Source organism: Platichthys flesus, chromosome 7 (genome assembly GCF_949316205.1).
Source record: "Platichthys flesus chromosome 7, fPlaFle2.1, whole genome shotgun sequence".
Lineage (NCBI taxonomy): Eukaryota > Metazoa > Chordata > Actinopteri > Pleuronectiformes > Pleuronectidae > Platichthys > Platichthys flesus.
In genome coordinates, this window is record NC_084951.1 from 8,088,580 (window position 1) to 8,107,453 (window position 18,874).

Here is an 18,874-nt window from a genome sequence, read left to right on the forward strand (position 1 = left end):
AAATGAAGCAAGAAAAATATTTGGTTGCTGTGGGTTAGAATTAGAACTGACCTTTCCAAACACGGCTACACACCAAAAACACTTCTGATCAAAGTTGCCTTTGCCAGCTGGAAATGACCTCTGTACGAAAACTCAGGGAAAATCTTGACTCATTATGTGCAAACCCATCCAGCCCCTGTGCTTCCCAAGACTGATTATGATTACTACTATTATCTTTATTAATTGTGAATTACAGAGTTGTACATGCTGTTAAATGAGACATGAGGACGTGTGGAACATCCACAAATCCACAAGTGGTTTGGAAATTTATGCCGCTCGCCAAGTCTTTGGAACGTGAGACAAATGCCATCCGATCTACGATAATACTGTTGAAGTTCATCTTTTCCACGTTGGCCCTTTTACAGCTGAATCAGAATGTGATTATGACTCAGCCTTGTACATGCACTTTGAAGGAAAAGTTTTAAGTCAGGCATATAAACTATAAACTTTTGATCTGCCTTTTATCATCCCTGATTGTATTATACATGCCGTATTATGCTCAATTTAATGCAGCATGTATAATGCTACTTACTCTCATTCCCTGTGGGCATTCCTCCTGCTCAAATTTTTCTGACATTAAGGAAAATCCTCATCACCAAAATATAATAATCATCCTTCACCTTACCCACTGCTCAACAAAATTGTGTTCATTTGCAATCTGTCATCCTAAAATGCTCCATGCAACTTAATGTTGGCATTGACTCTGCATAACAAAACAGAAGACAAATAGTATTGTTCTCTCCATGGAACAAACAAGGAGAGAAGAGAATTCTCTTGTGTTTTCAAAGTTTGATATTAGTCTGCACCGGGACCATGTTAAAGACTAAAACCTCTGTTCTCTTCGAAACTGTTGTATTTGTGTTGACTGTTTTTTTACCTGGCTTTCAACATGCACTTATCTCCCACAGACTGTCTTGTGACATTTCAAAGGTTTCTACAAAATTAGAACGACCAATTTAATGGAAAACATACACACATACACACACACACACGCACACACCTGTGCAGTAAAATGTGGAGACGCTTGATCATCTTGACTTGTTCCATTCATAAAACGGAGGTTGTTTCGAGGGGGTATTTGGGATCAAGAGGGGTCTTTCAGAGCAAACAGACTGGGCCCATAATGGCAGCACCAAAGCTGGGGCTGCAGTACTTGACAGGTTCGTCCTCTCTGGTGATTTATTTGAGGCTGACCTCACACATCTGTCGGGGAGTCGCGGTTCCTGTCTTTTACTCTTTCTTCCTCGAACAGTCTCTTCTCCATCAAAGGGGTTAGATGTAAGTGTGCATTGAACTCCCCATTGATTTTTGTTCAGGTCTGGAATGAGTGAGATCATACACTTTTTTTCATGTCGCAACCAACCAACTCATCCTGAGGTAGCAGTTTGATACTTTGAGACCCTGTTGTGTTTCCTTATTTCCTCTAGAGGCAGATCATGTGACATTTTAACTCTTTGGGGGGAAAAGTCATACATTTGTGTGTACCTTTATTGGACATTTATTAACCAACCCGCAGCCCCATGTGACAGTAGAACAGTCAGTCAGTGTTTTTAGGCACCTCCTAAGGTTTTCCTAGGTTGGCTTCCTAAGGGTTTCCTAAGGACCCAGTCATGCTTCCATTCATAGTGCCCTTGTGTTAGTGCTGCCTTGCCGCCTGACAGCCTATTTTGTATTTTTGCACCGGTGGTGTTGCTGAGATTGTCACAAGTTAGACTTGTTGTCCAGCTGACAAATCTGTTGAGAATGCCCTGACGTCCAGCTGCCCTGTTGACCCAGCGACAGTCTTGTCTGTGTCCTCTCTCATGCCTCCACAGGCATTGGTCGGCCATGTTCATGTGAGACAGTTCCATGGGTGTTGCCTTCGTACAACAACGCAGGTTATGTTTTACCTCTTGGCTCTCTTCATCTGCTTCCATATCCTTGTCAAGAGTCCAAGACATCCTGGGAAACTCAGCGCTCCTTCTGACAGCTCGTATATATGTAGCTGTTTTCAGTGAAGTCTTACTCTGTGAGTTACCTTTTTATTACCATTATGATGGTAATATACAGCACCACCTCCTGCAGATATATGGCCCTAATGATCGTTTATATTCTGTAGTAGCAGTTCCAACTCCTATTGCGGCCTTTGTACAGACTCAGGGTTTTGTAAGTCATCAACTAAGAATCAACATTTACTTGCAAGGCTTAGTTTACTTGTATTGCGGCAGAAGAGTGGTATGTTAATCAATGCTATGATCTCTGCAAAGTAGAGCCTCTATGAGCCTGTCACAGACATGGCGGGCTCTGTGTACATTTTTGCCAGTATGCACCAGAATTGAAGTTTAATTTATTTTGTTGTATTTGTGGTAAATATTTCTGCTCCCTAATATCGTGATCAGCATCGACCCCCAAATTTTCATATTTGTCAAGCTTTAAGCTAAAAGGGCTATTTTATATGAGACTTGATTGCCGTTCTCAAATAAAATAAGAGAGTTGGTTGTTTATGGGAATATGGGAAGAAGAAGACCACATGATAAATAGTTGTTACTTTAAATTAAGTTGGGTGAACTGGATAATTTGGTACTGCCCACAGCCTCTTATCCTGTCACGTTAAATCTACTCCAGAAACTGTTGTGGGTTTTTTTCCAGCCCCAGAATCCAACAGCTTATTAAAAGATTTTGCGCGGACATATTTTTGCCATCTAAGGAAGAACAGGAGGTTGAAAAGGGACTATGAAATACTAAATACAAAATACAAAGATAGATTGATTTATCTTTGAAGGTAGTGAATAATTGTACTTTCATTATTTGTATAACCATGTGTCTGAACTTCATATAAAATTGTGAAGATCATGTTATCCAGCACAACGTTTTGTTTTGTTATTACTCCAATGTTGTTTGTGCTTCCTGCTGCTGCAGTACTTTGTTACATCATGACCATGAGGGTGAGGTTGGGGTTTAGAGAATATTGAATAGAGCACTTCTGCTAATGGACTTTACAAACCTATTTAAAATGACCTCTTTGGGTGTGTGCATGTGTGTGTTTTTCTTTTTTCTGACACATGTGGGCACTCACGTGTGGGCATGTTAACAACAGCCCCCATTGGTAGCAACACGTGTGTTCTTTCTCTCGAGTTAACAAGTATAGTTGCCTTTCTTTGAAGGGGGGAACAAAAGCATGAGGCGTTTTACTCACTGTCCCTTGTTTTTCTTTTGTGTTATTCCCTCCAGGGTTGTCAGCGTATTGTGGAGGACTGGCAGAGGATCCTGATGGTCCGATCGCTGGTCATCAGCCCCCACGAGGACATGAGAACGTGGCTGAAGTACGCCAGTCTCTGTGGCAGGAGTGGACGCCTGGTCAGTACATTCAGTGGAAGGCAACAAAACTAAAAAACAATAATAACCTGGATCAATTGTGAAGCTCCAATGCAGGATTTTAAAAACATCTGATTTTGTTGTAGTTTCATTATTGTGAAAACATCCTAGAAATAGGTTTTACTGTTTCGCATTAAGGAAAAAGAGATCCTGCTCAAAATAAAATACAGTAAACAGTAATTTCCCCAACAAACATTTAAAATTAAACATCACTGCAGTATAATATGACATTATGTATTGTCCTAAGAGTCTTTGAATTCCTGGCCCCGATCATTCATTCTATAATTAATTGATATCCCATAGCATTCAGGAGGAATAAATAAGAGCTGATTATATGTCAAACTTGTCAAACGGAAAAGGGAAGTTGAGCTCTCACAGAGTTAAGTGTGGCCATGAACTCCAGCCATGAAATTGAACTTCAGTTCAACCTGTTTTAAGTTGGCACTAATGAAAGTAGAGCAGCCCTCTCAATCACACTGTTTAGAAACCTGAAGCCGAAATATCTTCTCAATTTAAATGGTGCAATTTGCCTTTCCTTTGCTTTCTTTTTTTCACACACAGGGTGACAGTCACCAACAATGATACTATTTAAAAAAGAGTTGTGATTACTAGCAGTTGGAAAAAATTACCCCACTAAGACATTATACCTTGTGGAGTCGTGAAGTTAAAGTTTCTTGTCCCCCTCTTTTTTTTTCTTTCCCTTTATCGGGTAATCTGTAGTCGGCAGTCTGTGTATCGTCGTGGGGAAACCTGCTGTTCACGCCTTCTGGCTTCTTTCTGAACTTTAAACCTTCTAACCATTATTTTGCCCTTTGACCTCTGTTGCACTCTTCATCCCTTCAGGCACTGGCCCATAAGACCCTGGTGCTCCTTCTTGGTGTCGACCCCTCAAAGCAACTTGATCACCCGCTGCCCACAGCCCACCCACATGTCACCTACGCTTATATGAAGTATATGTGGAAGAGTGCCCGCAAGGTAGGAGCCAACAGACCATTGGTGGTTTGAAATTGAGACAATTTTTAATACATATTGTGATTTGTTCTTTATAGTTTGCAGCTTTGAAATTAATTTAATGTTGAGAAAGAGAAACATCATAAGAAATATCAACACCAACCAGTAGCATCTGTAAAAGGAATTGAAATTTTAGAATACTGAGCAGGGTGACTACATAATATCAGTATAATAAAGCTCATTGACTCACTTCTACTCCAGCTGATTGGACCAATAGATTGTAGTTGCAGGGTTACATGTAACAGCCACCAGGGTGCAGTTTGGACTATTTGGTAAAGATCTGTAATGAATAATAGTTTTAAGAAGAAACAAATGTTAGGAAAATTCTCTGTAGTTGGCAATAACCAAGCCTTAAAACAATTTTATTTTCAAGAAACTGTTGTTATTTGCAGACACTAGTTTAAAGCTAACTTTGAGATACAAATGTAAAACACGTCCAAATATATATAATATACAAACCCTGTACAAACACACATGAAAACAATGTGGAATGAATTGCTTGTAGAGATGAACCTGCAGAGGATGATCACCTGAATCTGCAGCTCCACTCTGCTTTACAGAAAATGATAGTGAGTTGCCCTCCAATTTTTTAACGGCCTGAGCACCAATTTTATTGTTTTTTTGATCATAGTAAATGAACTTACAGTGTCAAAGCTTCAGCAGGCAGCTGTTTTCAGTGAAAAAGCTCTAAAAAACCAGAGTACGTTACTTGCTCAGCAACAAACAAGAAGCTGGTGGACATAGTGGAACATTTAGCTGCTAAAGAGCCAGATATTTCCCTCGGGAGCTGGTAGACACTAAAAACAGAGGGGAAAGTTATTGCAGGTGTAAATCAGCCCGTTAATGAGATGAACGTTGGCTGTTATATTTATTTGTGAATTTCCCTAATAAGTAAATCGTTGTACGTGCAGGTCTATAAATATAAACCTGTGATTTGGCTGACTTTAAGGGAGTGATTTGTATGTTGTCTAAAAACAGCCGATCCAGATGATGATGCGGAGGAAAGAAGTTAGGTGCAGTTAGAGTCAGATTGAAGTCATAGCAGATCGCAAGTGAATATGTGTAACTTTGGACAGCATTGCAATTATTAGGGTTTAAAAGTTAGTGTTTCAACAATTTTAAGATTAAAAGGGTTCTATTGTATGTGCATTAATTATTGCAATTGTGTGTAGTATGTAGCTGCGGTTTGTGTGTTAAGTTTTAATATTCCCCTGTGCTTTTAAAATCAACTCAGATGTTACATTTAAATTAATGTTAATATTTATCTTTTGTTTCCATGGTAGCGTTGGATGAAGTGAGCCTCATTTTGTTTTGTTCAGAAAGATCAGTTCTGTCTGTGCGTTGTGGTGACATTAAACTGTATGTTTCACACTACGTATTACCAGAGCTGTTTGGTAATCACACACACACACACACACTTTCACATATAGTATATATACCCCCCAGGCACACATAAACATACACATATATTACCAGGTGTTGAATAACTATTGTGGCTCCAGAGTGCAGGTCTCATTAGGGGACTTAGGTAAGTGTGAGTGCAAGCTTTGCTGTTGTCAGGGCCAGCTGCATTGCTCACCAGACGAATCAGAATTTTAAAAAGCACACACACACTCACACACAAATGCACACACTGTGTAGCATGCTCAGCATAGCTTGCTACGATATGCTATGATTGGACTCTTCCACTGGCATTAGACAATTTGTAGTTGTTACTGAACATATCTGATCCAGTCAAATGATTAAATCATATTCCAAGAACAAATTCTAAAAACAATTGTGCTAGTCAACTATTCACTTTAATCATATATCACATGCTAATATGTAATTCAGACTAATGCCAGGCACCACAGACAAACACACTTCTCTGAGTGACACCAAGCCTTTCTCTGCATTTATTTTGTTCTCCCTCAGATTGATGCCTTTCAGCACATGCAACACTTTGTGCAAGGGATGCAGCAGCAGGCCCAGCACGCCATTGCAGCCGAGGACCAGCAGCACAAGCAGGAGGTCCACAAACTGATGGCCAGGTCTGTCTGTCTCTTTTCTGGAAACACATTAGCAGCAGTTGTGTGAACAGTAAAATGAATGATGGCTTAACTCCATGTTACGGCTTCACTTCCATGGTATTGTGCATGTTGGCTCAGTGTCGCACTGTCATGAAAGGGAATGGTGCTAATGCTAATGTGATTACAACTCAGTGGAATTTCCTTGCTATGACAAGGCATAATGAGGCTGGATTAAGTTGACTATCAAGTGTCTACATACCTTTCAAGAGTTTTTCTGTTTAAATATGTCACCTGATTCCAATGACACCTGAAGGGAGTTACTTCAAATATCCTTCACTTACATTCACTTCCAAACGAGGATGAACTGATTTGATTTTAGTGGTCAAAGGTCACTGTGAGCTCACAGACAATTTTTTTGACATAACTCATGAATAGTGTTAATTATAACAAAAAATAACAATACACACTTAATACAATGCATTATTTTTGTTCTTTATAGTCTTCACTAGAAATACTCTAGACAGACATTGATGTGAACTGCAACTTAAAGGGATAGTTCACCCAATAGTAATAATTCAGTGTTTGAGTCTACAAACCCTTTGGCAGTTTCAGGGGTAAAAAGAGTTCCAGCCAAATCCAATACAATTGAAGTAACTGGTGAACAATTCTTCAAACGTAGAAAAAAAAACATCAGAAAAATATAAATTTAGAAAAAATATTTTTCATAAACCTGTCCCTTTGCAGTCTGATGAAACACAGAATTTTTTCCATTGCAAACATATAATAAAAATGCCAATCCAATCATCAATTTCAGGTTTTTCTTGTTTCAGTAATTTTTTTAGGAATCCGATTTTATTTTCCAACAACCTGGTGACATTTTCTGAAGGCAAGACTCCAAAATAGAGGGATTACAAATTAAATGGACCAGAGGAAGCAGATCATTGCTTTTCACTTTACAAGAAGTGTAGGTGATTGCTGAAAATGTCACTGTAGCAATAGATGTACATTTACAGTACAGTTATTTTGACTATTATCTATAATCCAAAAGTTGCTTATAAGCATTAGCTAGTACGAAAACCAAGATACTAAGAAGGCACACTTGGATAAATGAGTTGCATCACACAACATTAGATGAATACACAGACTGACTCCATTGCTTTGGTTATTGGTCTACAACACAAGCTGAAACTCTTGAGGGCAGGGCTGCACTGGGACAACAAATCGGCCCTGGTATTTTGGCCCAGACAGGCCCCATCCATCCAACCCTTCTGTTTCTTCTCCAGTTTTTTCTCCATTCATTATTAAATGAAGCCGGCACAGAGCTGAAAGGTGGATGTGTTTATGGGCCTATCATTCAACAACAACAACAAAAAAGACCACAACGTCGTCGGACATGGTTCATCGGCCCACCAGGAAAGTGCCTGGTGTGCCAGATGGCCAGTCCAGACCAGCTGCAGGGAAAGTAAATCCACAATTTGTCAGATTCCCCCACAGTAATGCCAACGCATAATGTGCTTCGCTGTGGTTTGTGAATTCTAAAACCCACTTCATTGAAATAGAGAGAGTGCAGCAAGGAAAATGTCAGCTCACGTGTTTTCTGTCCTCAAAATGTAAACACTGAGGGTCACGTACAGTGCATTCTGCTTCTTTTCCATGAGCATGACCACAATCTGGCATGACACCTTTTACTAGTCCATTGGCATCCTGGGGTCTTTTTCAAAGCTGGCCAGACTTTCTGAATGTCTCGCCTCATACTTCTCAATAAATGGATCCCTGTTGGCAGTCTAGCTCCTCATCACCTACCACATGGCACCATGCTGCAGGTTTGACCAAGTGTCTCTCCTCTCCCAGTGGGTGTTTCTGATCACACTGGCACAGCCATGTCATCACCTCTCCTCACTGTCAGAAAAGACGACGTCCCCGCACTAGTTTACAGCAGATTTTGAAAAACCTGATCAAATAATTATCTTGTGTTTTCAGATGCTGGTGTAGGGCATTAGAAAATGGAAAGTTGTGTATCCTCCAAAATAGCTGGGAATGGAGTCAAACTGTTGAAGTTGTTTTTCGTGCTCTTGTGGGCACATCAAAAATATTTGCGGGAAATATCTGAAGCTCCTTTACGATTCACTGTCAGTGTCCTGCCAGTGCAGGGAAATATAATTTGTCTGTGCTGTCTTATGTTGAAACAACAAAAAACAAGCAAAACGTGCAACACAGAAGCAGACAGGTATAATCACATGTACAGTAAATCAAGCAGTGGTCCGATCTTGGCTTGTGCAGTCATGTGCACCCTCCCATTTCATAAATCATACTTGACAACACACGCATCACAACAGGCAGCATTTTTTTTTTTTTTCATTTGTGCTTCTTCCAGACAGTGACTCTGGCTGTGTGAGGAATGCATGTTAGGGAAAACACCTGTATACTGTCAGTCAGGACGTCTTCTCTCCAGACGTGCTGACACACTTTCCTGAATACAGGTTAGCTGTGTGGTATGGAGCACACCTGGACTGCTCCGTCAGACATATTCACACAATCACATGGCTGCCTCCACTCTCTCCCAAGAATCCTGTGTAATTTCACTGTTTCTTTCCTGAAGATTCAGTAAGCCTGGCGTCTCCTGTCTAAATGAACAGGTTGTTCCCAAAACACCCAGACCTCCCGCTGCTTCTTCCCTGAAACCTCAACCTGTTAACCACTCACACAAACATTTTGGCTTCGATGCTCTGAATCCAGAGTGCTTTCGAATGTAAAAACACTCACATCATAATTCTAAAAGATGATTTATTGGATTTGGTCTGCAAACAGTATTCAAACTGGATAGTTGGGTTGACAACACGCTGTTTAATAGTTGCTCTGATTGGCGCCGTTGTGTTCAAATTATGTTTTGTTCCCACAAAACTGGTCACATTATTTGTCAGCTTCTGTGTCCCCATGACGGATGGAGTTGAGTTCCCCGTAGGGATCCCATTGTTGGATTAAATATAACTGAAACAGCCTCGGATCATTGAAAATCTCCAGATGGCTCCCAGAATCTTTCAGCACATGATTACACCACTCTCTTAAGTAGTGGTGATAAATGTGTGGATGATTTGAAAGTCCAGAATAATTATCCCACTCCTTTTAATAACTGCCCTTGGTATACTTCGTGTCACTACCAAGTTGTAATGAGTAATGACGTTGATGAAGAGTCATTATAGACTCATAATGATTTTCTTTGTGGTTTGACTCAGCTTTACATTTCCTTGCTTATTGCTAATGTTTTTTATTTCAACTGCAAAGCTTCTGAGCCTAATAGAAAACCAGTAATTTCCGTGTCCAAACCCGACCCGAGACTGATAGTAGTAGTTGATATAAGCTGGGCCCGGTTAGTGGTACCTCGTCACTGACAAACGTCGTCATTGCTTGTTTACCCTTAAAACAGACACATGTTGTGTAAAGAAATACCAGCCCAGCTAAAGTGACAGACTCGACCCGAATCCAAATATCATTGCAACATTTTGGTATGAATCCAGCACAGCATTCTGCTGGGCTTGGGTCGGGTGTCCACACTGGACTTGAAGTGAACTACACAGATACAGCTAATGCTGCTCAGACAACAAACACTGAATCATCATCCCTCTAAGAATCACACTAAAAAACCAGACATGTTGTCCTCTCATTTCACATGATGAACAGCCACAGCAGTTGAGTTGTTCTCTTCACCTCTGCCCCAATATCCGACATCGTTTCCGGTGTATAACGTAGTGCTGCAAAGAGGGACACACCCTACAGCAGATCATACCGGCTCAAACCCAAATCGACAGTGCAAGAACATGTGTTCAAGATGTGGAGTGAGGATGAAAGTTGTTTTTCTCTTTATTACAAGCCAGCATGTCATCGATGCTTCACCTTGTGTGCCAGGTTTTCTGCAGACATGAAAACATGTTTTTTTTAATTGGAAGAAAACCAGGTATTTGAGAAGTTATCTTAGATGAAATGTCTGTCTTTATGTTTATCCGTTTCTTCCATGTAGATGTTTCCTGAAGCTGGGAGAGTGGCAGCTCAGTCTGCAGGGGATCAATGAGAGCACCATCCCCAAGGTTTTGCAGTATTACAGCCATTCCACTGAGCATGACCGAAACTGGTACAAGGTCAGTACCTCCCCTTCATCACTAACCTTTCACTTTTGACTTTTGCCTGGCAACAGTAAAATCCCAGCTGTGTCAGCAGGAGGCTGCCCCGACACTGATGTGTCATTAGGAAAACTTTAGACCCCATTTAAATTACCATTTAAACAAACATAATAGAGCTATTTTTCTATACACAGTTCATTTATTTTGCTCATCAGACTGTCACATTGCTTGTTCCTTTCCTGATGCATCAAATAAATGAGGTGATAGAATAGCTGAGAGTATCACTGCTTTTTCTTAAACATGCATTAGCTGCAGGCTACAAAGATGTCACTACCCCCACATTACCGCTCTCCCCATCCATCCTCATGACTCCCTGTCGCCTGTAATAGCTGGTTGTATAACGCAAGAAACATTCAACTTTTATGTTTGGATGAGAAAAATTACAGGCCCTTGGGAGATGTCTGTCCCCTTAGTAAACTGGAAAAATGCATCTTAAGAAACGTGGAAGTCATTTCCAGGTTCCACCTCTTGGAAATCCAGCTTCACCCAGTTTGTACCATCTGTCTTCAGGCCTGGCACGCGTGGGCCGTGATGAATTTTGAGGCGGTGCTACACTACAAGCACCAGAATCAGGGACGCGACGAGAAGAAGAAGTTGCGCCACGCCAGCGGTGCCAGTGCGAACAGTGAAGCCAGCAACAGTGACAGCGAAGTCGAGAGTACCGATCACAGTCCTGTGCCCTCACCGGGCCAGAAAAAGTACAATGAGGGGAGAATCGCAGAGGATGAAATGTTATTCTCTGCGATGTCTTCTCCCAGCGATCCCAATCAAGCCAAGGTACAAACCCTTAGTTTAGGTACGCACAATACACACAATTAGGTTGTCTGCATTACTCATAGAATGTTTCATTTGCTCTAGCAACAAACCTCATCCAGTGTACAGTTTTAGCCCACATGTAACTGCTACTGAAAAACTACAGATCCCAATAGAGGGATGGATAGACAGATATATTTATGTGATAGATATATGTGTTAGTACGCAGTTGTCAGACATTTTTACCCAGAAGGAACAGTTTTAACAATTTTACAAAGTCTCTGCATCTTTTACAAACAACACAAGCCGAGCACTGACGTACTGCATTTGTCAAGATATTACTAAACTAAAATCTTGTATTTGTACATCAATCTTTGAATACTTCATTCCAGTTCTGCTCAGTCTTTGCTGAATATTTGAGCTGTAAATTATAGTGACCCTTGCCATCATCACTTACAGTGAACACCTAGAATACATTGTGTTATCGAATGTTGCTTATTTGATTTTGTCATGCATTAAATGCCCTCTGTTGTCTCTGCACAGGACCTTTCGAAGACGTTGCTCATGTACACAGTTCCTGCTGTTCAAGGTTTCTTCCGCTCCATTTCCCTGTCAAGAGGAAACAACCTGCAGGACACACTCAGGTGAGTTAAATGATTAACACAAGCTTGATGCACAGCAAAGACACGGCAACCTTCGCCATGGACACTGTGGCATGTTGGGGTAGTAGGACCTCTAGTGGTTGTTTGTAAATTCACTATTCCATTCTCCTGTATGAGCTGGAAAACAAGGTTTCTATTTTAATTCTTGTCCTGTTTTTCCCTGTTCAGGGTTCTGACTCTTTGGTTTGACTATGGTCATTGGCCTGAAGTGAACGAAGGCCTGGTGGAGGGCATCAAGACCATTCAGATCGACACCTGGCTGCAGGTAATACACACAGACAAACACATATGGCATTTAGCTAGAGATAGAGAAGTTTGAAAAGGGAAAAACTGTGTAAGGGAGAATGCTTTTGTAAGATAAATGAGTAATGCTGGTTTCAGTGTGTATTTCCAAAATACTTTAAAACACACAATCACTGTGTCTGTGCTATAGCTCATATTTTATATATAACCCCAGGTTTTTATCCATGTCTCTGCTTTTCCAGGTGATCCCTCAGCTCATAGCTCGAATCGATACCCCCCGAGCCCTGGTGGGGCGCCTCATCCACCAGCTGCTCACAGATATCGGACGCTATCATCCTCAGGTCAGTCTGCTCACACTGCAGCTAATGCTTTAAATGTTTATATAAAACACAACCAAGACCACATTTGTGTTAATAACTATATAACTAAGCAGTACCATCAGTGAATAGTGATGAATTGCTGGATTCTTCTCTTTTCTCATCCAGGCTTTGATCTACCCACTGACTGTGGCCTCCAAGTCCACCACCACAGCACGCCACAACGCTGCGAACAAAATCCTGAAGAACATGTGTGAACACTGCAACACTTTGGTTCAGCAGGCCATGATGGTAGAGACACTAATTCATTTATATTTTTCATCACTGGATAGAATAATTTTCATCCTTTACTTGAAGTGTGATGCAGATTTGTTCTCGAGCATGAAACTGAAGCTCGTAGGGCTGGGTTTTAAAAAAACGATTCTCTGATTAAAATCGATCTTCATTTAAATGATCCAATATTGAATCGTAAAATGGATGAATCATTTTAATATATACATTCCCCCATTAGTGACCCCATTTTACATAAGAACAGCAGCAACATTTTAGAGCGTTACGAATCGCTTTTCTCATCTCGTATCTTTGTCCACTTATCCGAAGACACATCGAGATGCAGTTTACAAACACACAGGCCCTGGACCCCGCCAACACTCACAGAGCGACACAGATAGTGAAGCAGAGATGAGAGGAGCAGGGTCTTTTAATGTAAAAGAGCCAGTGTTTCTTATTTTTTGTCATTCAGTTCATCTGCCACGTGCAGCACAAGTCGCGCACATACCCAGGACATCAGGTTTAAAGTGACCGGAACGATACAGATTCATGATAATCACTAATTTCAATGTCAGACTTAATATTCCTGCTAATTCAAAAATCATTGTTTTTTGAAAGGGTTATTATTACACTTTATTATATTGTTTTAATATAGGTAGTATGAAATCATAACAGCCCTACCTTATTATCTTAATAATGCACAGACAGTTTAGCGGTTTCCTTGCACAGTTTACATCTTCAGTTTTCTGACAATTTCTTTCATATCCCGGCATAATTGGTTTTGTAGACTGAAATTTCCCTAACTGATTCGAAATCTATGAACACCACAGTTAGTTGGAGGAAAAAGCAAAGAGCAGTCTGCCATTTTCATATCTGTTTCTCTTTATCCAGGTGAGTGAGGAACTCATCAGGGTGGCCATCTTATGGCACGAGATGTGGCACGAAGGCCTAGAAGAAGCTTCACGTCTTTACTTTGGTGAGCGCAATGTCAAGGGAATGTTTGCTGTGCTGGAGCCTCTACATGCCATGATGGAGAGAGGACCTCAAACCCTCAAAGAAACCTCTTTTAACCAGGTGCGTCTCAGAATGGGGTTAAATTTATTCTTGTTTTAGTGCAACAACATGAACTGTCTAGCATAGATTAAAAAATGCGAGATACTTTGTTGTGTAAATGTGTTAAGCCACAAATTAAGATGTCAATTTTTGATATGTTTTACTTTGACATTAGTCCGCCCATCACTTGCACCCAGCACGCTCCCATGACCAGTGCCCGGGACCTGCATGCTGAGTCGCATTCCCGTTATGGAAATGCAGCTGAGCTTGTTTGATTCAGAAAAGTGGATTTATATGCAGTCCACTGGGCCACTGATACAGTGGAATTGGCTCCTGATAGCCTGTCTAACTATGACTGATGGAACCATTGTCACTGTGTTTGTGAGAGAGACATACACAGAGAGCTGAAATAAACACAGTGTTGGGCATTTTATATGTTATGGCATCTGTAAAAAATTGTATTCCATTGCAATAATAATGACTTTGTGCTATAGGCTTATGGCAGGGACTTGATGGAGGCTCAGGACTGGTGCAGGAAGTACATGCGGTCTGGAAATGTCAAAGACCTGACTCAGGCCTGGGACCTCTACTACCACGTGTTCAGACGCATCTCCAAACAGCTGCCACAGGTGAGTGAGACTATGGAGTCAGTGCTCTGAATTTCTTATAAGCTACCTTACATGGATAACAATATAGTTGTACAGTACAGTATATAAATAGATAGGTGTTCCCTTAAGTACAGGAAAGTATTAGTGTTGCTTTGACATGTTCATCAAAGGGACAAAGGCCCCTTGTATTAACATGTATCCTGGATGACCACCTGTGATCAAATCTCCCATCCCTCACTCTACATACATATTAACAAATAATTTGTTACAAATGTCAGTGAACTTCAACTGAAAAAGCTGATATGAATCTGATAAATGTGGATGAAAAGAGACCAGCTCATCTATTATGGCTCTAGGGGAAATCAAGCTGACATCCCAGCAGCTCTGCATGCCGACGTCCATTCCAATCTCTCATCAGATGTGATGAGAAATGTTCTTCTCTTTCATGTCCAACCTTGTTCTGTGATCTCCTGACAGGGAAATCACAAATACTGTCTGTTAGTCACGTAAAGTGGTATGATGGACGATTTTGATAGAGGAACATTGGTCTTGTTTCAGTCATCCATGTCTGGATGAACTCATTGAACAAAATGCCAACAGAAGTGTTGAAGGATAGCTGGGAGTGATGAGACAGAAAGATAATGGAAGTCAAAGAGGAATGGTGGAACATCGTGTAATAACATTTCCATTAATATATTGTGACATAGATTCTAAAAGTTGCAGCTATGTTTGCCTCTGGTATTGGCTTCTCACAAGCTGTGTTGTTAACCTTCACCTTTTCACTACCTGTTGTGATGAACAATTGCTTCACAATTAAACGTTTTCCTCCATTGTAGATTTTGTCAACCGTTGCAACCCCTGTCTGTTTTTACTTTGTAAGCAAGATTGCACAAAAACAACAGCTCGGGTTTCCACAAATCTTGTCAGAAGGATGTAGTATGAGTCAGGGAAGAACTCATAAAAAGGAAATGTAAATTTGATGAGGACCTGAGAGCAGCCAGAAGTGTGGAAATATTTAAAGGAAGCTTCAAACAGACCTCTTTAGCCTTGCTTAGGATAAGGTGTGGTTTACTTTATTTAATTGCATCTAAATTGTGAATTTATTACATGTTTACCCCTTGTTCTATCCATGTTTAATTGCCATCATTTCAATTTTTTACATCTTATTCTTGGCTGTTTTTAACTGCACTAATCTCAAAAAAATTGTCTGTACAATTAAGTTTGACTGATTGATTGATCTTTATAAACCAGTGTCCACATTAATAATGTCATTAAGTGGCACACAGTTGGATAAGCTGCTCCAGCTATGATGAACCTGTCTGAGGCAAATGGTGCCGATGTCAGAGTCAGTAGCACGGCATCAAGAGCTTAAACTTCACCAGCTCCAGCTTTTGTTGCTTCTGGAGTGAAGATGAAATTGGTCTGATAGATGTCATTCCTCACAGCTATCACCACATTGTTGAGGAATGACATTAAAAACAGTTCTGTCAGGAGCAATCACTTCACAGAGAAAATGGAGACGGGCATACTATTTGACAGTGTGGCAGAGTTCTGCTTTTGGGGGGATGCTCCCCCGCTGTGGCATTACAGTAAGCAGCATGACATACACAGCACTATAATAACTTGCTGGGAGCAGTGCAAATATTTCCCACACAGGGCATTAACATAGATATAAACCCTCTCCAGGATGCATCCAGACTGTAGCTTCACAGCAGGTTGAAGCTGTGCTGGAGTCACCATTCATCAGAATTAACAATTTAAGCGTAAAAGCCTTTAAATAGAATCCAGAGTCGGATGTAAGCAGGTTAAATCAAGGATTGTTGACTGAAGACAAGCAGATAATACGTTTATTGATGCTCACAGAGAGTGAAATGTTCCACAGTGATTTACTGAAGGTTGCGAATCCACAACTTTCTGCAGATAAGACCTTCACTTGAATATGAACCAGTGTCTTTCACTCTGTGCATAATGCTGAAGGCACTATTGACAGGAGCTGTTTAATCAGTGGAGTCTCAAAAGTAACTGTCTCTTCTCTGCCACCTCATCATCTCTCCACACAGCTGACCTCCCTGGAGCTGCAGTACGTGTCTCCAAAGCTGCTAATGTGCCGGGACCTGGAACTGGCCGTACCCGGCACTTACGACCCCAACACGCCTATCATCCGCATCCAGTCCATCGCCGCCTCGCTGCAGGTCATCACCTCCAAACAGCGCCCACGCAAGCTCACCATCATGGGTAAGATTGGGAGAAAATTGCACAGGCCTTGGATCTGTACCCATTATATTAGGAAAATGGATCAAAGAGAATTTCTAGTCATATGCTTTCAGGAGGCGTGGGCCATCACTTTAGAGAAAATTCAATATTAATATAATCTGCTGCCAAAAGGCAACAATTTATTTTGAATTCATCAGTCAAGGCAAAGTTTTGTGTGTAGATAATACACCAGAGGGAAAAAAAATCTTCTCTACCAAAAGAACCAAGGTCAAACCAGTGATGAACTTCATAAAAATAGACCTAAAATGACCACAGAAAAACAAGGCTCAGTGGCAGGTCGGCTCTGCTCCAAAGACGTAGTTCTTTCATTTTCCATCCCAGGAGAAATACTGCATGCAGGCACACTTTGGATCCTCCCAACATTGCACATGGTCATTAATTCAAATACATAAATAAATAGGTCTGACATCTAATCCTCATACTGTATGATGTGAAATACAACACTGAAGTGCTCAACAGTGGCTCAGCACTATAAAGTCTCCTTGTCCTGCAGCAGAATCCTCCGAATATCAATCACAAACGGTTCACTGTACTTCACTCTTCTCCAATGGCCGACGTGATACCTTGTTCTGATGTATCCCATAAGTGTTACACATCATCCTGTGTAAAAGATGATGGCCAATATATCACCTAACCTCTGGAGCAGGACTTCAGATTAAGACCTGTCACCTCACTCCAGGCCACGTAGATTTATGTCCGTGCTCTCTGCCCCTAGAGACTCTCGGCACATCCCTCACAGGGACTGGCATTGAACTGGGGCTTTGTTTTACTCCTTCTACTGGAAACATCAGTCAACTCCATTAAAACAAGTTATTTATGAGAGTCACAGTGTGGGGGAAATCATTGTAATGGGGTCTGTTTAGAATATTAAGGACAGTATGAGAAAGTGGAACAAACAGACAAGTGACCTCATCTGAACCTCAGATAAGTTCAGTACATTTTCCTCTGTGTCATGATGAAAACTTGATTTTCCTTAATAGAATCAAGTTGATGTCATTTTTCAATTCGCTCCGCTTCATGTGATTTAATGGAGGAAAAAAAATGAATTGATTAGAGTGAACAGATAAAACTTCAGAAATGAAGTTCACAGAGTGGAACTTGTGAAGCTTTGAGTTCCACCAAACAGAGTGAGGGATTGCTGGGACAAACCGTCCCAGTGAACAATGTGGTTCATATGAAATCATTTACTGGGTACTGAAGACATTGCTTCAGACGAGAGTAGCGGAGAGATGTAGGTGCAGAGCAGCAGGAGCGCACCTTGGAGAAAACAGCCGTCCAAACATATAATGTCTCTTACACAATGTCTTAACTCCGTTTATAGCAGCACATCAATGTTGTGTTTGTGGCGACCCTCTGTAGGCAGCAATGGCCACGAATTCATGTTCCTGTTGAAGGGCCACGAGGACCTGAGGCAGGATGAGAGAGTGATGCAGCTCTTTGGTTTAGTCAACACACTGCTGGCCAACGACCCTGCGTCACTGCGAAAGAACCTCAGGTAGAGACACACACACGCACAACCATGTCTCCATGACTTCAGAGGATATAACAGTGACGTACATTGATTTCATGGAGACTTACTCTCACATTAACCATATTGATTACTTGCCTTACCTTAATCTTTACCTAAAGCTAGACCTAACCATAATTATTGTCTTGACAATGAATTGTTTGTTTGTCTGTTTTGTGTCTGTGGTTGTGTATTTTATTGAACAGCATCCAGCGCTACGCAGTGATCCCCCTGTCCACCAACTCAGGCCTGATTGGCTGGGTACCGCACTGTGACACCCTGCACGCCCTCATCAGAGACTACAGAGAGAAGAAAAAGATTTTGCTCAACATTGAACATCGCATCATGCTAAGGGTGAGGAACCATTGAGATTCATAAGGTTCCTGCTACCTTCACATTAAAGAGATAAAGCATACTACTTAAATGTTTGATATGAGCAGAAATTAAATCATATGACTACTGTTTGATGAAACAACTTAATGCTGCTTTTGAAAAATCTACCTTTATGGGTTAAACATTCAAAACATTCAAATTTTGTCTCAAATGAAACAATTTAATTTCTAGGGAGAGGCACTTCAGCCAAAACTTGGGGTTATCAT

General features: G+C 40.9%; 1 protein-coding gene across 2 annotated transcripts in view; it reads left to right on the top strand.

Moving 5' to 3' along the window:
- The window catches only part of mtor (mechanistic target of rapamycin kinase), an 84,531-nt gene that overhangs the window by 58,874 nt on the left and 6,783 nt on the right, over positions 1 to 18,874 (top strand). For both annotated transcript variants that reach the window (XM_062391706.1, XM_062391704.1), the window contains exons 35-48: positions 3,250 to 3,375; positions 4,237 to 4,368; positions 6,319 to 6,434; positions 10,429 to 10,546; positions 11,099 to 11,365; positions 11,885 to 11,985; positions 12,172 to 12,268; positions 12,489 to 12,587; positions 12,732 to 12,854; positions 13,725 to 13,907; positions 14,381 to 14,515; positions 16,555 to 16,729; positions 18,128 to 18,263; positions 18,482 to 18,629. In XM_062391706.1, the coding sequence (XP_062247690.1) occupies positions 3,250 to 3,375; positions 4,237 to 4,368; positions 6,319 to 6,434; positions 10,429 to 10,546; positions 11,099 to 11,365; positions 11,885 to 11,985; positions 12,172 to 12,268; positions 12,489 to 12,587; positions 12,732 to 12,854; positions 13,725 to 13,907; positions 14,381 to 14,515; positions 16,555 to 16,729; positions 18,128 to 18,263; positions 18,482 to 18,629 (1,956 nt within the window). The remainder of the gene's footprint in view (positions 1 to 3,249; positions 3,376 to 4,236; positions 4,369 to 6,318; positions 6,435 to 10,428; positions 10,547 to 11,098; positions 11,366 to 11,884; positions 11,986 to 12,171; positions 12,269 to 12,488; positions 12,588 to 12,731; positions 12,855 to 13,724; positions 13,908 to 14,380; positions 14,516 to 16,554; positions 16,730 to 18,127; positions 18,264 to 18,481; positions 18,630 to 18,874) is intronic.